The sequence below is a fragment of the Tenrec ecaudatus genome, chromosome 16, assembly GCF_050624435.1.
Source record: "Tenrec ecaudatus isolate mTenEca1 chromosome 16, mTenEca1.hap1, whole genome shotgun sequence".
Taxonomy (NCBI): domain Eukaryota; kingdom Metazoa; phylum Chordata; class Mammalia; order Afrosoricida; family Tenrecidae; genus Tenrec; species Tenrec ecaudatus.
This window is the reverse complement of record NC_134545.1, coordinates 23,375,729-23,399,462: the sequence shown is the minus strand read 5'-3', so window position 1 is coordinate 23,399,462 and position 23,734 is coordinate 23,375,729. Positions and strand designations below refer to the sequence as shown.

At 52.0% G+C, this 23,734-nt stretch overlaps 1 protein-coding gene across 4 annotated transcripts in view; it reads left to right on the top strand.

Annotated features, from left to right (window-relative positions):
- Window positions 1-23,734, top strand: part of SFI1 (SFI1 centrin binding protein) — an 85,937-nt gene that overhangs the window by 58,263 nt on the left and 3,940 nt on the right. For 3 of the 4 annotated variants that reach the window (XM_075535053.1, XM_075535052.1, XM_075535055.1), the window contains 13 exons: window positions 563-655; window positions 4,169-4,266; window positions 7,034-7,100; window positions 9,050-9,180; window positions 14,873-14,954; window positions 15,098-15,276; window positions 16,363-16,438; window positions 17,071-17,166; window positions 17,585-17,661; window positions 18,606-18,708; window positions 21,051-21,147; window positions 21,868-22,028; window positions 22,302-22,376. In XM_075535053.1, coding sequence (XP_075391168.1) covers window positions 563-655; window positions 4,169-4,266; window positions 7,034-7,100; window positions 9,050-9,180; window positions 14,873-14,954; window positions 15,098-15,276; window positions 16,363-16,438; window positions 17,071-17,166; window positions 17,585-17,661; window positions 18,606-18,708; window positions 21,051-21,147; window positions 21,868-22,028; window positions 22,302-22,376 — 1,335 coding nt within the window. Of the gene's footprint in view, window positions 1-562; window positions 656-4,168; window positions 4,267-7,033; window positions 7,101-9,049; window positions 9,212-14,872; window positions 14,955-15,097; window positions 15,277-16,362; window positions 16,439-17,070; window positions 17,167-17,584; window positions 17,662-18,605; window positions 18,709-21,050; window positions 21,148-21,867; window positions 22,029-22,301; window positions 22,377-23,734 lie in introns of all 4 variants that reach the window. The other variant, XM_075535054.1, reaches the window with a different exon arrangement.

Genomic DNA, 23,734 nt, shown 5'->3' with positions numbered 1-23,734 from the left:
CAGCCCTGGGATGCCTGTAAAAGACAGCAGAGTGGATTCACTGTGTTCGAAACAAGGTCCTCCTAGCTGGTCACCATGGCACGGGCTGCTTTCTCCCACCCTCTCTATGTGACGCCCCCCCCCCCCCACAGGACAGGGTAGAGCTGCGGTCAGTCCAAGCCCATGACTGCTCTTTCAAAAATAACCCCAAGTGTCGGCCTGTAGGGCAAGCTAAGCAGAAGTCACGTTACTGATGGAGCTGGGGCCAGACCCAGATATTCGTTTGCCACCTCCCACCCCACCCCCGAGGCTTTCTGTACTTATATTAACGTACAGCTTGACCCCGCTAGCAAGTTGCAAAGGCACGCAGCCCTCTCTCGGGTCCAGCCAGTACTGTGAAGAAGAGCCTGCTGTATGTGCCGGCTTGTGTGCGTCTCCACGTGGAATCTGCAGCAGAGAAACCCTCTCGGGGGGATTGTCACACGTTTGGGCGGCTTCTCTCCGCCTGAAGTGGAGGAGTGCTTTCCTTTGTCTGCTGATATTTTGAATGTGGTAATCGGAGTGTTCGTTTATCTCTTCCCAGTCTGTTTGCTTCAGAGCCCTCAAGGACAACGTGGCCCGGGCCCAGCTCCAGCAGATCAGGAAGAATCTTGCCCACCAGCAGCGCAAAGCCACGGTGAGGGTGGGCTTCCCTGTGGGGCCTCCACTGACGACTGTACTCTTGTCCTGACCTTTGTGCCTAGAGATTTGCCTAGACCTTTAGACTCCAAAATATGAGTGCCTGTTTTCCTTGGTAATCCTTACCTGCTGACTTAGCAGTCCTTATTGTATTTATTTTGCCTTCCTTAATCCTGTTTTTCTGTTTGCTAGGAAAGTCACCAAGCCAGAGGTCAGTGGCCCTCGATTGTAGTGTGCAAACACACACGGGGCTCACATCTCCGGAGGTGTACCCTTCTCTCTCTACTCAGAGATTGTGTTTCTGGGCGCAAGAAGATAGGGTGGCGGTTCTTTTTTTGTTGTTGTTGTCACTAATTCTTTTAATAAGCAATGATGCTATTCAGGCACAGTCACTAACAGTAAGCAGCAGCTCTCAACCGCCCTTCAAAGCAGAAAGCCCCCATCTAGCTCAGGGCAGTCTCCAGCGAGTGCCCTGAGCGGGGAAAGGTGCGAGTGAAGGTTGGCATCTCACCCTCCGCGTGTTGCTTAACAGCTTTTCGTGAGCACACCCTGAGTTTCAGAAAAGAAACCCGACAGGCAGACTGACCGTCTGAAGAGTCGCCGTCGGAAAAGAGGAACACTGCTCTTTGGAGGGATGCCATGAGGAGGGCATCTCTTGAAAGGCCCGGTTGCCTGATAGGCTAACAGCCACGGGTTTTTTTTTTTCTATTTGTGTATTTATTATTTTTTTATAATTGTTTTATTAGGGCCTCATACGACTCTTATCACAATCCATACATATATCAGTTGCGTAAAGCACATATGTACATTCATTGCCCTTATCATTCTCAAAACATTTGCCCTCCACCTAAGCCCCTGGCATCAGCTCCTCAACAACCACGTTGAAAAAAATTATTAATCATTTTATTGGGGGTGGGGCTCTTACAAATCTTATAACAATCCATCATTCAGTTGTATCAAGCACATTTGTACATATGTTGCCATCAACATTTCCAAAACACTTTCTTTCTACTTGAACCCTTGCTGTCAGCTCCTCTTTCTTCCCTCTTCTCTCCTCCACCCTCCCACCCTTGTGAATCCTTGATCAAGTTATATGATTATTGTTATTTCATGTCTTACACTGTCCGTTGTCTCCCTTCACCCACACTTTCTGGTTTTCATCCCCCTTGCGGGAGGGAGGGCTATATATTCAACCTTTTGATGGGTTCCCCTTTCTTCTCTGCCCCCCTGCCCTCATGATACCGCTACTCCCACTACTGTTCCTGAATTCCAAGTGTCGAGAGCTCTCATCTGTACCAAAGCGTGTACCCCGGTCTAGCCGGGTTTATAAGGCAGAACTGGTCATGATAATCGGGGAGGAAGCATTCAGGAGCTAGAGGAATGATGTGTGTTTCGTTGGTGCTGTACTGCAGGTCACAGTTCTTGTTGGTTTTGTTAATTATGAAAATTTTTGAGCAGACAGAAAATAAGGCATTACAGTATATGTTACTCGCCACTTAGGTTCAACAGTTTGCTCTATTTCTTTGTCTTTGCCCATAACCATTTCAAGGTAAACTACAAATACTGCAATTTGTGTCTAAGCATTTTTGTCCCCAAATAAAGGAAGTTAGTTTTCTTATATAGCGACAACATTAGTTAGCAGCTATTTAAAATTGCCTGGTACTTAGTCTAAGGAGCCCTGCTAACCGCAAGGTCGGCAGTTCAAACCCACTAGTTGTTCCTTGGGAGGAAGAGAAGGCTATCCGCTCCCATAAAGATTTACAGCCTGGGAAATCCTGCGTAAGGTATCTGTGAGTCGGAATCCACGTCCTGGCCGTGCGTCTTCAAATTGCCACAGTTGTCCCCAGTGTGTCTCTGCAGCTTCTGCTCGTTATGTCACGTCTTAGAGGTTTGTGCATTGAGTGGTGTTTCAGTCCGTGGTAAAGGGAAGAGTCAGACACTTGTAACTGTGCTTTAAAGGCTTCAGAGCATGTCCTCAGAGCCATTCCATTCAGACGAAGAGAGAAAACAGTGTGTGTCCATGAGGCAAAGTCAGACTATACAGGAGCAAATATTTTAAAAATAAACAAACCGCTTTGCCATCGAGTCGATTCCAACTCATGGTGACCCTACAGGACAGGGTGGAGCTGTCCCTGTGGGTTTCTGGACGGTCACTCTCTACGAGAACTGAAAGCCTCCTCTGTCTCCCGAGGAGCAGCTGGTGGTTTCAAACTGCTGACCTTGTGCTTAGCAGCCCAGCAGGTAGCCTGCCACACCACCAGGGCTCCGTGTGCAGGAAAGAAGGTATAATAAAAAGGCTAAACACCAAACATGCCTGTGTCCTACCCCATCCCCACCCCCAGCACACACATTAATGCCTTCTCAACGTGTCAGTGTAGACCGTTTCATTTACATATAATCCTCACGCCCTGCAATTCAGTGCCTTAAACATGTTAGAAAGAGTTGTGGCATCACCACCACCGTCAGTTTTAGAACATTTTCTCCTTTCTTTCTCGCATTCATTATTATTAGCTCCCCATTCCCTCCAACCCCTGCCATAACCCTAAGGAACTATTAATCCAATTACTGTATCTATAGATTTACCTCTCCTGGATTTCACAGAAAGAAACACATACCCAACGGCAGTCTCAATGTAAAACAAAAAACATCAGCCCAAAAGACAGCGGCAAATTATGGGTCAAAAGGGAGAGCAAATGATAGGGTGTTAAATTTTAACCTGCCTGCATCTCCGTGAATCCACTCCCAAGCACGCTCTGTGTGATAGCAAGGCTGCCCCATCCTTGGTCAACAGTCGGGATTCTCCAGAGGCCTCGGCCATGTGGGGACTTTGCAGATGGATTTGGGGCTTTCAAGGCTATCTATAGCCTTCCGCAAACCGGGTGCTCAGAATGTAAGCTCCAGTACAGTTCCCGCCTTCTGCATTGCATGAGCTCCAGTTCTTGGATCACAAAGGCTGCAGTGTTCCTTCCCTGTGCATCTGGCTGACAACTCAAATAGACGGCTCTGACGGTCACGCGTTTTTAAGTGACAGTGACTCTCAGCAACGGTGGGCCAGTGTACCCATATCATAATGGCCCTTCTCCGGTTTTCCGCTGGTTTCCTCATGCTGTCATTTAATTCCCCTCCATTCTGGGTGGTTGCTGGAATCCAGAAGGTAGATCTGAGGGCTTGATTATGCTTTTTTGGGGGGTGGGGGGGGCTAGTCAGCCTCATAGTTAACCATCTGTGACAGGATTGACTCGTAATTTCTGAAGAAGACCCGGGTTAGAAATAGCTCCTTCCATATTGCCATTGAGCAGAAGGCCCCTGGTTTGCTTTTCATCTTGCCCTGCGGCACGCTGCCTGGCTCAGCTGCCCTTCTTTTTGCCAGCCTGCTCTGCGTTGGCTGCTCCAGTGTGACGTAAACCCGGCTCTGAGGGTGGATACGGTCTGGCGGAGTAATGGTTGATTTACAGACATGGTTTTATCCTTCCTCTCAGTGCTTTTCCATTCCCCCCCCCTCTTGCTCCAGCTGCTGCGTGGGTTCTGGGACTGCTGGCAGCGCGGGCTTGAGCTGCGGGAGGAACGGGAGCAGCTCTCCTCAATGCACGCCGCCCGGGACCACTACAGGTGGGGACGCTGCATACCTGCATCGCTGCCCTGGTGTCTCCCACGGTGACAACTTGCCCCTCCACACGTTCATGTGGCTGATTCAGAAAAGCTGTTTGAGGCCGAGATGCTTCTGTCAACCTTTTGGCCGGTCAGACCGGAAACTCTTGTGGGGTTAGGCATCAGACTTGTGACAGCCAGGTTGGTGGTTCAAACCCACCAGCTGCAGGCGAACGATGAAGCTACCTGCTCCCGTCAAGTTACAGCCTAGTCTGACTTGAACAGTTAAAACTGTGTCGGCTGAGCGCACCTTTTCTACATTTCTGTTTTGTTTGTTCCTATTAGGGTGTGTCTCAGGTGATATGTCCTTGAAGGTCACGCTCATGAAGTTGTGTTGTATGTTTTTATGTGTTTTCCGAATACAAAACCCAGGATTGATGAACCTATAGGGACAGCAAGTAGAATAAGGGTTTTGGGGGGTGGTGGGGATACAGTGGTGGTGTGTATAAGGGAGACCATTTCAAGGAGTCCAGGAAGAAAAAGAATGTTTGGAAACAGATTATGGTGGCAATTGTATAATTCTGTTTGACGTGATTGAAATATGGAATGATATATGTATTAACTCCCAATTAATAAGATTAAAAAAATAATAACTTGGCAGAACCCCCCTTCCCCCCCCCAAAAAAAGGGGAAACCCCCTAGAGCAGTGGATCTCAGCCTTCCTGATGCCACGGCCCTGTAATGCAGGTCCTCATGTGCTGGTGATCTCCCAACCATCAAATGATTCTCGTTGCTACTTCATAACTTATTTTGCTACTATTATGAATTGGGCAACCCCTGTGAAAGGGTCGTTTGACCCCCAAAGGGGTCCCCCAGGTTTAGAACCGCTGCTCTGTAGGGTCACTGAGCTGGAGGGGATTGCATGGCAGTGGGTTAGGATTTTGAGTTAACGGAAAGCAGAGGAAAGAGGTTTCCACTGGCTCTCGCCCACAGCAGGTAGAAGTGTCTGTCCACCGCCTCACTGTCTTGCCCTCATGCTTCGGGGCTGGCACACCTTCCAATTGGTGCAACATCTGTGCGTCCATTTTCAAAGAGAAAGCTCCGGCCAGGTGGACATTTATGGCTCCGCCCTGCCTTCACGGTGGACCATGACTTCAATATTTAGCATTAGCTATTCAGTGAAAGAAATAAAAACAGTGTCTACCCATGGGGGAGAGTCAGAAGATATCCAAAGGCAGGAGGGAGAGGGGATGGATTGAAGGATGTAAAAATAAACTAAATGAAAGGGGGAACCAATTACAAGGATCTACATAAAACCTCCTCTCTGAAGGTTGGTCAACAGAGAAGTGGGTGAAGGGAGACTTTGGACAGAGTAAGATATGACAAAACAATGACTGTAAATCATCAAGGGTTCACGAAGGAGGGGGAACAGGGAGGGAGGGGAAAAAAAGAGCTGATGCCAGGGGCTCGAGTGAAAAGCAGATGTTTTGAGAATGGTGATGGCAACAAATATGCAAATGTGCTTGACACGATGGATGATTGTGATAAGCATTGTACGAGGCCCCAATAAAATGATTTAAATTTTTAAAAAAGTCAACTAAGAAAATGTCCAGATCCCTCGGTAGAGCCCCTTCATCGGACGCCTCAAAAGTGCACTTGCGCCGCCAGAAAGGCTCCGTCGACCCTCGCCAACAAGCGGATCCTCCCGTACATGAGAGTCTGCCGCTTACATTGCTGCTTGTCCTGATCTTCCCTTCGACCTCTGAAAGGGTGGGGGCAGTCACCTGTCCCCACACTCTGCGGGCACATGATGTCATTCTTACCTGTGCATGGTGACGGTGGCTTGCATTCTGTCATGGGCTGCTGGTGCGCCCTCACTTCTGGAGAGAAGATCTCTCTTCGAGATGAGTCTGACCCCAGTGAGGGCCAGGCATTCTAAACCATGCGAAGCGCTACACACATTTTAAAGACAGTTTTTTTTAGTAGAAAGAAAAGTGCTGTTGTTGGGCACAGCCTTACGTACAAGAGAACAGAACTCTGCCCCCTCTCCCCCCGCTCCATCCTCACGTGTTCCGAGGCTTGAGCCCATTGTTGGGCATAAAAACAGATAGCTCTTGTTTGTTTTTTTAGTCATTTTATTGGGGGCTCTTACAGCTCTTATCACAATCCGTACATCCATCCATTGTGTCAAGCACATTTGTACATCTGTTACCATCATCATTTTCAAAACATTTCCATTCTACTTGAGTCCTTGCTGTCAGCTCCTCATTCTCCACCCTCCCTCCCTCATGAACCCTTGACAATTTATAAATTATGATTTTTCATGTCTTACACTGACTGATGGTCTGCCTTCACCCATTTCTGTTGCCCGTCCCCCAGGGAGGGGGTTCTATGTAGATCCTTGTGATCGGTTCCCCCTTTCTTCCCCGACCTTCTCCTTCCCCTCCTCATATCGCTACTCTCATGATTGGTCCTGAGGGGCTTCTCTGTCCTGGATTCCCTGTGTCAAAACAGGTGTTCTTTCCCTCCAATGGTCTGGTCAACTCATGGACAGAGTTAGAGGTCCAGCTTTGGTGCATTGATTTTAATGATCAGAATCCACATATTTAATAGATGCGTTCAGAGTTCTCTCTGTGCTGAGTCGTGGTTCGCAAAAGTGAATGTGGCTCTCGCTGTCACGGTCACAGGGTGCATGTCACTCTCCTGGGGTCTCCACCTCTGAAAACCCAACCTGGAAACTGGAAGTTGTGCCCAAGCCAGGCCTCATTGGTGTTCTGTGCTCTTTCAGGTCCACACTGCTCCTCGGGTGTATCAAGCGGTGGACACAGCACGTGCAGAGGAGACGCCACAAGCAGGTATGGGCCCATGCCCTCGAGGGCAGGTGAATGTTGGACCCATTTGCTTTGGAAAGATTCTTTAAGAAGGCTGTGACATACTGGTTTTCAAGCAAGGACACAATCACAGCCCCAAAGTCTCCCTCCAGCCTTCCGCCCAACTCCCCGCTTGTTCACCTGCTTGGAAGGTGCAGGTGCTCGCCCAGAGCAGTGAGCGAACGTTCACCAGTCATGACTTCCCTGACCCAGATCGAGGGGGCATTCGGTTAGCCATCCCGGCAGCAGTGGGGCCTGCAGGAGACACTGTTTTCCAGTGCTCCAGTGGGAGACGTGGCAGTGCCCCCCCCCCGTGGGTCGTGGGATGGGGGGGGCCAGAGTGATGAGTCAGGGAAGGCAGCTTGAGATAAACAGGTTAAGCACTAAATAGCCCCTCACCGCTGCACTGCAGCTGATGCTGCGTGAACCCCGAGGAAGCAAAGCAGAAGAAGCCCTGTGCCCACGGGGCCCAGTGCTGCTGCTCCACAGGAGGCCAGTTTCCACCGGCTGAGGGTAGCGGTCCACGGAGCTGGGCTGAGGGGTGTTTGGAGGCCCTGGGCAGGTTCCCGGGAGATGGGCATTCACACAACAGTGTTGCACCTGGGTGTCGCAGCAGAAAGTCGTGCCACCTGCTCTCTTTCTGGCCTCCCCAGGGGCCAAGAGCAGAAGACACGCAAACCCGCCTCCAGCAGAGGACAGTTCCGGGCTGTCTCCCCCCCTTGGCTGCAAGAGTCTCACACATAAATCTGTGAAGATTTTGGCTATCTCCCCACAGGGTTGGGACAGGATCCAAATTCTTCAGAGGCCTACAAATGCCTCTGCAAGCTCTTCCTGTACTTTGAGTTCTCTCTCCTTAGCTGCCCTTGGCTCCCGTATTCCATCCTCCCCCAGCCCAGCCCTGCCTGCCACCTCGTGTCAGAGCAAGTGTCCCCTCGTCACTGATCCTGGAACAGTGAGCTCTTGGACAGCACAGCCTTGTTCTTGTCACGTCGGTGCAGCGCAGGGCTCAGCACACATTCTAATCTCTGGATGACGAGTGAGTAAGCAAGTGTCCTTGGCTGCGTCAAAGGCCATCTCAGCTCCTGGTATTGGAGGCTACCCACACACAGGCTAGGGAGCTCCACAGCACAGTGGTCAAGCCCTTGACCGCTGACCAACAGGTCAGTGCTTTGAGCCCACCATCCAGTTCAAGATTTAGAGTCTTGGAAACCCTATGGGACAGTTCTTCTCGGCCCGATAGGGGCTCTATACATCTGGACAGCAGGGGGCTTGGTGTATTCCATTGCACAAGGCCTTTTAGGGCATATAGGGGTCACGTCGTTTCACCTGTTGGCGATGAGGCATCTTTTTCTTGCATGTAAACCCAAGAAGTTACAGCCAGGCTTTAACAACCACCCACATAGCTCTGCGCTTCCTCCTGGGGGGGTTGATCAGAGGAGTGAACACGTGCTTCCATCAAGTGTCTGATCAGTCAGTAACATAGCAGCCTCTCCTATCATGGTATAAAAACTTGAAGAATTTGTTTGACAAGCCAGCCCTATAAACAAAGCCAAACAGTGAGAAGACTGTTGGTGACATACACACAGCCCTGAGACATTTCTTAATGTCCACAGAGATTGTAACAGTGTTTAATCCTGACAGATAGTCAAATGGATGATAGACATGCATGTCACGGAGGAAAGAGAATCGTGTGTGTGTGTGTGTGTGTGTGTGTGTGTGTGTGTGAGAGAGAGAGAGAGAAGATGATATAGTGCTACTTCGCACCACTTCTGATACGGACAGGTAAACACTTGCACCTGCATCTCATTATTCACCTTCCAGATTGAGCAAGGTCAAAACCGATGTTTTCCTTTCTCTCTCAATGCTGTCATGTGGGAAGCGGGGCGGGCGTGTCCTCAACCGTAAAGTCAAGGCCCCTCCGTGCTTTCCTCCAGCTGCTGCAGGCCGGGGCAGATGGGCATTTCCAGCAGAGAGCCCTGCCCGCAGCCTTCCAGACTTGGAGGAGCCTCTGCCGACGGCACCAGCAGGAAAGGGCTCGGAACGCCAGGGCAGCGCGTTTTCACAGGTACCCTGTCTGCGCGGAGCTGCTATTTCAGGTTGGCACTGCGACCACACAGTGTATTGGCTTTGCTCTTCAGCTCAAGACCCCACAAGCCCTAGCTTTGCCGGCGTTTCAGCCATGTGGGCCCATTGATTTCATCCAGCAGGACGAGGCAGCCTCTCCTTCCCCTAGGGAGCCTTCTGCGCATCTTCGTTGCAAGTGCTTTAAAATCAGAGTAGATGTCTTGTGCTCTTCCCTCATTACGAGCTGCTAGGAGCCATTAAAGTGGCCCATCAGCTTCCCACCTCAGAGCGTGTCGGGACTCAGCAGACATTTCCCTGAACTGCTTGGTGTCCCTGGTCGGTTTAGCTTGGCGTTTTGAAGCCTTGAGGTGAAAGGTGTCGACAGCATCTTAAGAATTAGGAGCTGATCGACATCGTTTTAGCTCCATCTGGGGCAAATGGCTCGTGGCCGGTCCTCCCTGAGTGCTGGTGGAATGTTGGGGAGAAATTCTGAATGGCTTCCTGTGCTCTGCCACGGTGGTGGGCAACGGGCGAGGGGAGAAAGGCAGAACAGCATTGTGACCTCTTTATCTTACTACATGCATCCTGTTAGCAGTTCTCAGAGATACTATGATGAGGCCATTTTACTGATGAGGTGGTGGGGGTGAGGTACTATCAAATCGGTTCTGACCCAAAGCCATCGTAGGCACAACAGAACGAAATACCCTTTGGTGCCTGAGCCCATTGTTGCAGCCACTGTGTCCGTCCATCTCCTTCAGGGCCTTCTTCACGGTCCCTCTACTGTACCTAACATGCCGTTCTTATCCAGGGACCCGTCTCCCTGACACCAAAGTATGTAACAAAGCTTCTCTGAAGTATGTAAGCTCAAGTCTGGCCTTCTTGCCTCTAAGAGCACTCTGACCATCCTTCTCCCAAGACAGGTCTGTTTGTCCCTTTAGCAGTCCAAGGTACTTTCAGTCTTCTTCTCCAGCCCCATAGTTAAAACGCTTCAATTCTTCATGGTCTTTCTTGTTCAATGTCTAGTATACCTATGAGGCAATGGACAATATCATGGCCTGGGTGAGGCGCACCTTAGTCCTCAATGAACATCCTTGTTCTTCAGTACCCTAAAGAGGTCTTGTGCAGCAGGCTTACCCAATGCGACACATCTTTTGATCTCTTGACTGCTGCTTCCACGGCATTGACTGTGGATCCCAAAAGACAACATCCTCGACATCTTCAATCTTTTCTCCATTGACCATGATGTTCCCTATCGGTCCACTGGTGAGGATTTTATTTTGGTCTGTGTTTACATTGTCGAACTGTGGTGGCTTGGGTGTTGTTGAGGTGCTGGAAGCTATGTCACTGGTATTGCAAATGCCAGCAGGGCCACCCAAACTGAACCGCTTCCCACCGAGCTTCCAGACTATGAACGGACAGCAAAGGATTTGGCTGCTGCAAACCTCCCGCCTAGCTTAGAAACATTGTCAGATACCCAGGGCGTACTGACTGGAAGCATAACACTGTTGGAGATGGTGCCGGAGCAGCGGTCCCTTGCATCTGAGGGCACTTGAAATGCGTCTGAGGAGGAGTGGGTTTCTTGGAATGGAGTCCACCATGGTGACGCGAGGCAGGTAAAGCCGTGGACGTGGAACCTTCGGGATATTCATTTGCTGGCAGGGAACGACTCCAGGGAATGGGGAACATCTGGAAAAAGCAATGAGTGATCAGAACTTGGAATGCGCAAAGTATGAAGACAGAAATCGGAAGTAGTCAAAAATGAAGTGGAACACATAAAGACTGATCTCCTTGGCATTAGTGAGCTGAAATGGACTGGGATTGGCCCTTTGGGCTCAGAAAACTGTCTGATGTGCTGTGCCAGAAAAATGACACAGTTGAGGAAGGTATGGTATGGGTTGTCCAAAAGGACATAGGAAAATCAGCGGAAACCACCGCGCTCCGAAGGCTGGGGTGTGGACAGTGTGAAAAGAAACTTGGGCAAGATAGGACAAAATAATAATTTATAAACTATCAAGGGTTCATGAGGGAGAAGGGAGCAGGGATAGAGGGGGAGAAATGAGGAGCTGATGCCAGGGGCTTAGGTGGAGAGCAAATGTTTTGAGAATGATGAGGGCAATGAATGTACACATGTGCTTGACACAATGGATGTATGTATGGATTGTGATAAGAGTTGTATGAGCCCCTAATAAGATGATTTAAAAAATAGAAATTTGGTGCTGTCGTCACTCCAGACACACGGGAAGGTGGTACAGGGAACGCCACCGCAATGGCGGCAGAAAGCTGAATGGAAAAGAAAGCTTTGACTTCCACAAAAGCAAGGTTTGATGCCTATGGATCTCTACTTGCAGGATTTACAAAAGTTCTGTGCACCAGCCAGGTTCTCGTTACTGCCAAGGCTGTGCCCACAGAGGGCATCTGTGTGGGAAAAGGTTTTGGATACCAAGCACTACAAGCAAACCTCCGGCTAGCTTACTGATGAAGTTTCTGGCATTTTACTATTTTACTTCCTGCCTGGAACGATTAAGACACAGCATAGATGTACAAGTTACAAAATAACACTGTCAGACAGATAATCGAGTTTGAGGGAAATTGATTGATACTCAGTATTTTGCTCTCCAGAATGAAAAGTAAAAACGTAACTAGTTTTGTCTTAAGTTGTTTTTCTTAACAAACATTTTATCCAACTAGAATAAGTAGCTTATTTAATAAGAAAAGAAAAATCCCAGTTCTGTATTCACTTTCTATCCCACACTATTCATGCCATCCCTGGTGGTTTTCCTCCTTCATCTGTACGCATTGGGAGAATGAACAGGAGATTATTGATGTTTTGTTCTGGGCCTGTCTTCTAGGCTTATCATTCTTACTGATTTTTGCTTTCCTATTATTCCCTTACTGCAGTTTCTCAGGGTTTTTAATTGTCAGAAAACATTGTTGCTGAATGCTCCTTTGTAATGCCCCAGAGTCAAATCAACAACCAGTTGGATTTGTGTCCTCGGGTGGTGATGGTTCTCGATGTGAGATTTCCAGTTCCTTTGTTATAAGAACAAGGAACATTCAGTACACCCAAATTCATATACCAGACTTCAGAAACACATGTGTACACACATGGCCCGGAATTCAACGTCACGAAAGCCCTAAGAATAAAACCGTTTTTGTCCATGAAAAAAGAAAAAGAAAATCCAATCAATAGAATTGCTATTCAGAGTTAAGCACCAACCACAAAAGCTAGTGATGAAGAAATTGACGCACTCTATCAACCAGTGTGAAATTGATTGACCATGCAGTCGAGATGCATTGATAATTATTGGTGATTGGAATGCAAAAGTGGGAAACAAGAAACAGTAGTTGGAAGCTATGGATTTGTTATTGTTCGGAGCTATCGAGTCAATTCCAACTCCTAGTGACCTTCGTACAACAGAACGAAACGCTACCTGGTCCCAAACACAATTGTGCTGGTGAGCCCATTGTTGCAGCCACGGTGTCAGTCCGTCTTGCTGAAGGCCTTCCTTGCTTTGCTGCCCCACGCTCGATGTCCTTTTCCGGAGACTGGTCTCTCCTGACAACACACCCAAAGTACAAAACACACAGTCTCACCATCCTCGCTTGTAAGGAACATTCTATCTGTACTTCTTCCAAGACAGAATGGTTGGTTCTTCTGGCAGCCCACAGCACTTTGAAGGTCCTTCACCAACACCACAGATGAAATCATCAATTCTGCTTCCGTCTTCCTTGTTCGCTGTCTGACTCTCACATGCGTATGAGGCCATTGAAAATGCCATGGCCTTGGCCTGGGCCTGCCTCACCCTCGTCCTGAAAATGACGCCTTTGCTCCTCCGCACTTTAAGTGATGCTTGTGCAGCCACGTTGCCCAGTGCGGCCTGTGGGGGCCAAACGTTGAATGATGCCTTCTAAGTGATGGGTGGGGTCTCTGAGTTTTCAAAGCGAGTGAGCAGCCTTGGCTGCTGAGTGTTAGTGCTGTCCCTCGGGAGGCAGGGAGCAGATCCAGGAGACTCCTTCAGAGGCCACATGAAGGATGGGGAAGACTGGATCTAGAGTTCATCTTCTGTGGTGGGGGTGGACTATCTTCTTTGTTCCTTAATTGTGCTATGAGGTGTCCTGGGGTCCTGGTTGCAAGTTGGCAGCTCAGAGCCACCCAGCAGCACGTTTGGAGACAGGCCTCCTCAATTTAGGTTCCATATACTCCCTGGCTCACGAGCAGTGGAGTGACAGAGCCAGCTGGAAGCTGGGCAAGCCCGAGTTCCAACTTGCTTTGCTTTCTGGCTCTTTGATCCCTTGCAAGGTAACCATTCCTTCTGGTCATCCATGTCCTCACGTAGAAGATGGGATGATGCAATCATTGTGCCTCCAACAGGATTGTCTGTCATAAAAGTAAAAAGGAAAGAGAGGCAAGACCAGGAGGCAAAGGACATTTATAGAGGCCTAAAGACAGGCATGTACATATGTAAATGTATTTATATAATGAGGGTGGAATAGAACTACGTACTCATATCTATATGTTAAGAATTATGGTTGCCGATGGACATTGGACCTGGACTCAAGTACTCCCTTACCACAGGAACACTTTGTTCTAAAAATCTGGCATTCTGTGATGCTCACCTTCCTGACACGATCACTGAAGACAAAATGGGTCCATAAGCAAATGTGATGAAGAAAGCCGATGGTGTCTGGCTATCAAAAGATACAGCATCTGGGGTCTTAAGGGCTTGAAGATAAACAAGTGGCCATCAACAACATAAACAAGTGGATTGTGATAAGAGATATGAGTCCCCAATAAAAGTATTTAAAAGAAAAACAACAACCCAAAATTGAAGTGATAGAATCCGTTTATGCCCTGTACAAAACACTAACTTCTATCCCTCCCCCTTGGCGGGTGCTTGTTTGTGACTCATAATAAAGAGCCAAAGATTTTTTGGAGCACAGCAGTCTGGAAATGTGTTCTGCTTTGTTCTTTCTAACTGCTTAGGAAGCCCTGGCTCAAGTTTCATATCAATTTAAAAGGACACAGAAAGTTCTTCATTATCTTTTAATTTGATTTTTCCATGAACTTTTTTTCAAAACCCTGTCATGCATTTTCTATCTTTGTAAAATTCTTATGGTAGTTTGATTGTTTTTAAGGAATACAGACAATTGATAGTGCGATCTCATGAATTATTCAAAGGATCGTTCATTAATTCTAGTGAGACACTAAGACTGAGCATAAGACAAACCCAGTTTGTCTTTTTAAGATAAGTGTTACACACTCGGAAAGGTACAGGTGTTAATAGTCTGATGAAATTATACACCTTGAGGATCAATACCGAGAACCTTTGCATCCTCGCCCCCAGAAAGTCCTCTCAAGGTCCCTTCCCCTGGGTCTAAGCCCCGCGATCCACAGCAAGGTGGCTCTTGATGCTCGGCGAGCTGGCGCCTGCGTGGACCTGTTAGGTGACGGACGGACCGGGCCTGCGGGGGCGTCATCTCTGGGTGGCAGAAATGTGGCCAGTGCCGGAAGAACTTGGGAAACGGAGGGTTTGGGTGCTTGTCTTCTCCCCTCCCCTCTGTTTCCTTTCCGTTCAAGCTTATTCTCCTTGAACAATAGCAGGGAGAAGGTGAAAAATCCCAGTTATTTGGAACTTGAAGTTCTTTCAAAGTTTTGCTTCTAAAACTGCCCTGACGTTCCTTCGTTGTTTTAGGGAGACCCTAGGGAGGCAGGTGTTTGCTGTTTGGCAGCAGAAGACGCTTCAGCACCGAGAGAGCCGCTTGGTAGAGAGAGTGGTAAGGGGCGGGCGTCCCCTGAGTGGGTTTCCAGGCCCACACAGGAGGCAGCGACAGGGCTGGGTTTCTTTGTCAGAGGGCCATGGGCCAGGGCACTCCTCCCTGGCGTCTGTGACCCATTCCTCTTTCTTCCTGGCTCCCAGGCCATCCTGCATGCCGAGCGGCAGCTTCTGCTCAGGGCCTGGTCCACGTGGCACCAGCAGGCAGCAGCGTGTCACCAGGAGCGACAGAGACAAGCAGTGGCCTGTGCCCACCACCGCCAGTGGCAGCTCCAGAGAGCCTTCCGTGTGTGGAGGGAGAGTGCCCAAGGACGGAGGACCGAGTGAGTAGTAGCAGCTTTCCCCTTCCCAGGCAACCTTTGATCACCCAGTCCTCAGGGCCCGTCTGGAGGGTCTGCCGGCCTAGGCTGAGCTGTGTGTGCGAAATCTAACCTCCACTATTGAACCAAGACCAGAGCCTGGAAGATCTTGGGGTGCCCACCCGGGTCAGGCATTGCTAGGGGACACACGCCAGCCCTGTGGTGGCAGTTAGCAGGAGGCTGAGGAGCAGCAGTGATGGGCAGAGGGCGGGCCATGGCTGTTTCTCTTAAGCTGTGTGGTTGGAATCCGGGGCGGCCGGGCATCCCTATGTCCATGGCGGGGGGTGAGTGACCCGCTCTGCTACCTTTCTTTGTTCACTTGTGTTCAAGGCTCCTATTGCTTCTCACACTCAGCTGTGTGTTTTAGACCTTTTTTCTTTTGAATTAATTAGGGTGTTGATTTTTTTTTTACACTTGCTCCGAGCTACGATTCCCACAGCATACATGCAGCGGCTCCGTCACGCTCATGAGAGTGGTGCAGCCATCCCCCCACCACCTCCAGGACCTTTCCGCTTCCTGGCACTCATTCTGGGCTCGCCATTGCCAGCCACCTCCCCTGCCAGGCCCTTTGAAACAATTCACCCAGGTGCCGTCTCCGTAGGTTTCCCCATCCTGGGTTTCAGATGTCGAAAACCAGGCAAAATCAAGCAAAAACACCAACAAACGGCCCAATAATAATGACGGAACGACACAGAGCAAAACCTCAATCGAAACCAAGGCTGCCAGAAATACTAACAATGTGAACAGTGAGACATGGCCTCAAGGGGGAGGTCAATTGACAGGGTGTGTCGCCCTGTACCACTTTAACTTCCTTCCCAGCCCAGCGCCTTCAGCACGACTGAACCCCAAGTAGCTTCCACGCGGCTTGAAGCTGCTTGTAGGTGTGCGCAGAAATTCTGCTGTATGTGGACTCCTCCCAGGAGGTTCACATCCTTTCTCAGCTCTCCCGTGGGTCTTCAGTCTCCCAGAAACTCACACACCACTAGATGGGCCAAGGGCTAGCTTTGAGGTGGGGCCACCTTTGTGAACCCCGCCCCATCTCCCCTACAGGAAGCTGGGAAAGGCCCGGGCTGCGGAGTTCCACGCGGTGCAGCTCCTGCGTTGGGCCTGGAACAGGTGGCGGGAGGTAAGGCCACATGTGACTTTGGACAGGTGGGGCTGTGCCAGTGTGACTCCGGGCAGCAGATGTCTGCTCAGCAGTCTCTGGGAACCACCTGCCCGGAGCGGAGGGGAGGTGTTGGCAAGCAGCTGAAGGCGTGTGTACCCTTTCTGTAGGCGTCACTGCTTCACATTCTCCCTTTTTTAAGAAGTGCTCCGCCGTTCTTAGCTGAACTTACTAAGACCAGAATTTCTTTGGAGCCATGGACCGAGACTGCTAAGGAAACAGCTCCGATCCAGCAACCCTTTAAGACGATAGTAGACCGGCCCATAGAGGTTCGGGGGAATCTGAAGTCGTAAATCTTTATAGAAGTAGGACGGTCTCATCTTCTTCTTGCAGAGCCTCTGGTGGATTCGAACCACCACCGTTCGGTTACCAGCTAAGTGCTTAACCACTGCCCACAGGGCCGAGATTGATCAATCACTTGCCATTCCTCAGGCGCTTGCCTCACTTACTCACACAGAAGCCCTAAGAGGCGCATGTGTCTAGTTGAAGAAACTGCGGCTCAGCAGGCTAGCCGGCCTCCCCTGACCCCATTCTGTTGGAACCCTGAGGGTGGGCTGGCACCTGGTCCCCACCTCCCTCCTCTGTCCCCACAGTGCCTGGCCCTCCTCAATGCTGAGCGCCAGAAGTTGGTGCAAGCCGACCGGCATCGCCAGTGCACCCTGCTGCGCAGAGTGTGGCGGGGATGGGTGGTAAGAGCCGCTGCTTTCCTAGGTCTCTTGTCATCTGGGGAGGGTTCTGGGGGCTTGGTGTCCTGCCCTGTGCTTCCTGCCTCTCTCCAAACAGTTTAGAGTAGCTTAACAAGCCTCAGAGAGCAAGTGTCCTGGACAGCTAGGGCCTCCAGCCCTATTGCCAAGTCTTGCTGGTGTGGGTTGGCAAAGTGAACAATTGCTGTCTCTGGCACCAGCCTTAAAATCAGGGTCCTGTGTGCAGGAGGCCCGAGGGTTGCCTCAGTGGGGGAAGGGTCTAGTGAGACACTCTTCCGCCTAACATTTGATGGGTGTTGGGGGCTGGAGGTGGTCTCCTGATCTTGAAAGTGCTGGCGTGTGGTCTCTCCCTACCCATTTCCCTCTTCGAACCACGCTTCTCGGTCATCCCCATCTTTTACAGACTTACCAGGACAGGGGGCGGCAGGTCCTGCGAGAGGTGGCAGCCAGGGAGGGTCAGCACAACAGGCGCTTGCTGCGGTGAGTCTCCCGGCCGCGGCAGCCTGAGGGGTTAGGCTTGGTTCTAGAGGGCAAGCCTCATCACACGAGCAAGGAGAACCCTGCCCTCTCCTGCTCGCTTAGAGGTTTGGGCTTTTTTAACAACAAGCACTCAGCTCACCTTTCCAGCTCCCTGTGTCTCACACATGTACAGCATGCACGGCATGGGCCCTAGAAAGCAGCTCTCACCTGGACACCTGCAAGAGCTCCCATCTGTTGCTCCTCCTGGCCTCCCCCCTGCTCCCTGGCACCCTATCACTCCGTGGATCTCCTGCACTGACTCCTCACAATCATCTCGCTCCTCTAGGGCATCCTCTAGAGCGCTCTGGTCCTTCGAGGTCACAGCTCTGTCTCCACTCCCATCGTCCTTGAGTGCCCCGCGCTCCAGGTCTTCCAGGCTCACTCCTGCCAAGAAGGCCCCCTGCTTTTATTGCTCGCTTCTGGTCCAGCCTGTCTGTGGGGCTTTCAGTACCTCTATTCCTCCTTTGGTGTCCTCTCACGTGCCCCTCCAACTCCTCAAATGGGATGACCAGAGAAGGTCTTTCTCTGAACTAACTCACCAGTGAGCAACACACTGAGATGGGGGCCCTTTCTCCAGCCCCCCATCCCCCGGGACTCAGCTATCGTCGTGCTCTGACTCGCCTCTGGCGTCCTTGCCTTGTTGTGTCTGCATTGTCCTGCAGCACGCCAGCTCCCCCGGGCCGTGCGTGCTGTTTGGTCCCGTTCTTGCCGTGTTCCAGCTTACTCACGGGTGGCACATAGCCAACGCTCGGTAACGGTTCGCTCAATGTGTAACATGGACAGAAGCGTGGCTATCAGCGATTCATCTTCTCAGCCGGCGGGAACCGGGTGAAGAATGGTCCGCAGATAGCACTTCATCCGGGCATTCGGCCTCCCGCTCCCCCCCAACACTTGTTTACCCGCAGGGGGATGCTGCAGCGCTGGCACGAGAACACAGTGGCCCGCGTGGATGAAGCTCAGAAGGCCCGACAAGCCCACCATCACTACAGAAGGATCATCTGCTCCAAGGTGAGGTCCGAGAGGGCAAGCTTGTGTTCTGACCTGGGCGCGGGGGTGATAGCAGGGGTTGGAACCGAACACGAATCTCGAGATGGGGTGACGTTTCCTGCACTACACACATTCCTCCACGTGAACGTTTGTTTTTCCCGATTATGCGCCAACATCTGTTAAAAAGAGATGTGGGTGATGGTGATGGTGATAGTGAGTCAAGTAGTTCTCATCAAGACCGAACCCCGTGTCGAAGCGTCTGCGTGGAGACAGGACCCATGTCTAAGCGTCTGTGGTCAGAGTGTAAATCACCAGGTGTCCTCCTCCTCTTCCGTCAGAAGAGCATGCTCACTCCTGCCCATCCCTCTCACAGGCCTCGCGGGCATGGAGGCTGTTCGGAGAGTCCCGAGCACCCAGTGAATGTGAGCTCACTGGTTATACGTCATAGGAAGGAATTCGAGGGCTCCGCTTGGCTCCTGTAACCAGGAAGGTTGTGGGAAAAGGACTTGGTAGGGCTTATCAGCAGGTGCCGGACGAGCCAGCTGGCTCTGACACCTGCTAACTTGAGAGAGACTCAGATCAGCCCCCAGCACGGTCGCAGGAGCTCTGCTTGACCCACTCCCCAGTGAAACGGAAACCTCTGGGGATGGTCTGCTGCGTGCAGTAGCAAATGGAAAACACAGCCGCTCGTGACACTTAGCAGAAACTGTGCTGGGAACCGGTGGTATTTGAACCTAGCCCGCTTCTAGTTCAGTGAGAGAGCTCTGCTGTCTTAGCCCTGTCCTGCCGCCAAGAACTCAGGGCTTCTTCTCCTCCAGCTCCCAGCCACAGGCTTGTTCTTGGGAGGAGAAAAGCTGCTTGCCCCCCCCCCCCCCACCTGAAAACAGACCTAGAACAGCAATGAAAAAGATTGAATTAGAGAAGCCCTACTTCACATGGCTTCAGTGCGGAGTTTCCACCAAGCACTAAGAGGCTGGTGCTAGCCTGAGAGCAAACGAGGCAAAGACAGAAGAAAACGGCAGGCCAGTGTCCAACTTTCTATCAGGAAGCAACTTTACTTCAAGAAGGCACCTCAGCCCCGGCCAAGTCAAGTCTGTAGGTCCGCTGCGAGCCAGCCGGCCGGTGACACCAAAAAGTGAAGCAGGAAGATCACAGGCCAGTGAACCCAGAATCAGGTGGACACGGGTGCTGGAAGCATGGCAGGGTGCCAACAGCTCTCAGGGCCGGGCAGCCCCAGGTGGGCTACAGAGTCCTAGTTAAGTCCCAGCAAAGAGGGAGGGCGAAGCAGCAGAGTGACAGTCGTGTCCCCTCAGTCTTGCTCCCACACAGAAAGCCACACCCCCAGGATCACGCTCCTATTCCAGGAGCGTCTAGTCAGCCTCCTATCTAATCACCACACCCAGGGATGCAGGGATCATGAATATTCCAAAGTCAAGTAGAATTAAAGCAAAACTCACATCCTCATCTCAGGGAGCAGCAAAGCCTTTGAAATCGCAATAGGCTCTCATGGTGAAAGCCTTTCAACACAGTAGGAATGCAGGAAATGTAAGGGCTCTTAGTCAAACCCCCAGCCAAGGTCAGACTCACTAGTGAAAGAACGAATGTTTCCCCCAAGATCAGGAGCAAGGCTGCCTTGCTGTCACCACTGCTGTTCAACGTTGACCTACAGGCTCTCTGGTTCCATGTCTTAGCAGCATTGTGAACTGTGTGTTTCAGGTGGAGGAAATTTGCATAACTATCGAAAAGAAAAAAGTCAAATGCATGAGATGATAGAGTGGTCAGGCAGCCTGCAGGTCAGGCTGGGGCCTGTTCTAGAACGCCTTTTCGCCAGAAGTCCTGGACGTCGCCTGGTGGCCAGCTGCCCCGCGGCTGGCGGTGACCTCTCTGAGGTGCCTGTGGATGAAATCAGGAAAAGTCCACGACCGTCACCAAGTGTTTCTGCTGGAAGGAGGGCAGACGAGATCTCCTCTCCTGGGGCCCCGGTGTTCCCAGTGGAGAGGCCTCTGTGATGGGGTGGAGCGTGTGAAGGCAGAGCAGGCACCTGCCTCCCCCAGACTCGTCAGAGCCTGCAAGTGTCACACTCACGAGTGTCTCAGGACAGAGGCGTGCATGTAACCGATGTGCTCAGTTTCCCTAAAACTGCGACTTGAAACTTCCCAAATGACTTAGTATGTGGTTTAAATCCTCCTGGTGGTAGGAAATCCCCCTCACCTGCGTCACTGGGCTTCCTGCAGTGGTTCTGTGGGCTGGCTCTGGTTACACCGTGGTGTCTACTGGCAGTGACAGGAGCCGCCTGGGATGACCAGGATGAAAATGGCCCAAGCTGGCCCTGACATCCTCTGTGGGCCCGCCTGCCCCTGCAGGTCCTGGCCCAGTGGAGGGAAGCCTCAGCAGTCCAGATCTACTACCGGCAGCAGGAAGACTGGACCGTCCAGGAGGCCCGGCGCATGTTGGACAGAGGTGAGCCAGGGTCCCGCTGCAAGTCCTGTTGAGAGCGGGTCTTGAAGGAACTTCCTTCATGTTCCATGGCCCCACCATAGTCCATCTGTTTCCTGGAATTCTTGTCCCGACTGACGGCCAGCCAAAAAGCGTCTCACTTGCCAACATGTCGCTCCCAACTCCCAGTAACCCTTCCAGGGTCTTCCAGGCTGTACATCTTTACAAGAGCAAAGCCTCGTCTTCCCTTTGAGTGACAGCTGTTGTGCTTGAACCACCAGCGTTGTAGTTCTCAGCCCAGCACTCACCCAGACCAGTTTGTGCTAACACGGGAAGCCCAGGCTTGAGAGGGACAGAGGGCAGCCGAGCGGGGCAGTTCGAGAGGGGTGGGGTGGAGCTGCAGGCAGTAGGCAGGCAGCAAGGCAGCTCTGAAGCTGCTTCCGCGCAGCGGGACCCTGGAGTCCTCTTTGAGGGGGTGGTGGCAGGGCGTGGGGCTAGGGATTGCCACGTCCGTTGCGGACATGGTTCTGGTTCTGGGTTAGGACTTGGAAGGCCACGTGGCAGGACACTGTTCCCCCAGTAGGGGTGCAGTCAGGATGGGATCACTGAAGGTGGCCAGTGCCACCCTCGTGATGGCACATGTGCTCGCTGGACTTTGTAAACGCCCCACTTTGTAAACTCTCCAGCCCCCAGTTGCTCCTGGGAAAGCTCCTCAGAGCAGGTGCGGGCTTGGTTCTGTCCTAGGCTGCGTCCAGATTGTATTCCGCCGCTGGCAGAGCCGCAGCCAGAGTGTGGCCCAGCAGCGAGTCCAGATGGAAAGGGCAGCCCAGCACCATCGGCGCCGGCTCCTGCGAGAGGCCGTGGCAAGGTGGAAGGCCTACCACCTGGGATGTATCAGGAAAGCGGTGAGGCGGGTGTTGGTGGCTCCCAGGGTGCCCCTGTGTGGTCCCCACCCTAAGAGTAGCTGGTGTGGGAACTGGGTGCTTGGGCCCAAGGGGAACAAGGCTGCTGAGCCTTCCTGAAGGCTTGTGAAGGCTTGGGATGGCCAGCTGTAGAACCAGGTACCCACAGGTACCTGGCGGGGTGGGGTAGGGGGGGAAGGATTGACTCCTTGTGGCCCTGGGGTGCCTGACTCCCACTGGGACTCCTCCCTCAGCCTCTTGTGCCTGCTCCCACAGCTTCTGCGGAGGCAAAGTGCTCAGCTCCTAGTGGAGAGACTCAGCCGGTCCTGCTTCCGCCAGTGGAGCCGGCAGGTGAACTGCGGAATTCCCCTCCCCTCAACCCATGGGCCTCATTCCTGTGTTAGTCACCCTAGCCCAGGGCCCCCCATCCTTCTGTGCTTCCCCGACCCCGGTCAGCCCTTGACACCACCTGCAACCCGGGCGAGGTCAAGTCCCCTTGAGGCCGTTTGCACAGTGCGCAGCCCAGAAGTACAGCACCCCTACCGCGCACAGAGATGGTCCTCAGATCCCATCCCTCCATCCACCTCTGACTGCGGGGCACAGCTGCCTGCTACCCCCTCACCACGCTGGTTCCTCTGCCAGCTCCAGGATCGGAGTGGCAAGCACTAGTTAAGGAGGGGACAGACAGCCTCCCTGAAGAGGTCATGACGTTCAAATACTTGCCCCTTTACCCAGCAGGCAGGCAGGTGGGCGCTGGTGGGAGAAGCTGGTGACATTTGAGGCTGATGCTCTCTCTGGGTCCTCGGTGCCCTTGAGGCTGGTGGAGCTCAGAGATGAGCTGGGACCATGCTTGTGGTGTAGGGACACCGTGCAGCCCCCTCAGCCTCCATCCCCTGGCCTCTGACTTACCCGTAGATAGGTGTTTGCAGTGCCTGTGCTGGCTACGCATACGCATACACACACACACACACACGCACCCCACCCCACCCCACCCCCCAGGGTGGTTCTTCAGGTCCACCCTGGAGCCCAGCCCCGCCCCCTACTCCTTAGCGGCCACTTGGCCTGACCAGCTCTGCGCATGTCACTGGTTGTCTCTGGGTTGGCTGGGAGGGCCTTCTGCTCTTGGTGGGTCAAATGCTAGGTGCCTGGAAGGATCCTGCTCCTCCTAGCAGGGTGAATGGAGTCTAAAGGAGCCTCCCAAGGCCCAGATTAGAGGTGACTTAGTGTCCCGACCTCTAGGTCACAGGGCCAGCCTAGATCCAAAGTGAGGACGACGTTACCTCTTCCAGGAGGTGGCTGTCTCCAGCAGCAGTCCCCCCACTGTCCCATCCAGAACCCCTCCGCTCCCCGTGCCCACCCTGGCCACTTTCATTCACTGCTAGCAGCCACTCAGCTGATCCTGGCCCATGTGCATCACTAGACCTGTGCTCTGTAGGACTTGCAATGATTGGTTTTTTGATATCACTTTCCAAGCCTACCTTATGAGCTGCTGCTGGGTGGATTCCAAGTTTCAGCCTTTCAGTTATCAGTCAAGCCAGGGTCTCCCTTTGCCACATCCAGGGTCTCCCGACAAATTTGTATTGGGCCTGTAAGACCTGTGGACCATCTTCTAGGACCCCTTCCCCAAAGCCCAGGCTGAGTCAGCTGTCCAGATCTGGCGTGCCCTTCTGCCATTGCCCTGCCCCCAAGAGACCCTGTCTCTGCCACCC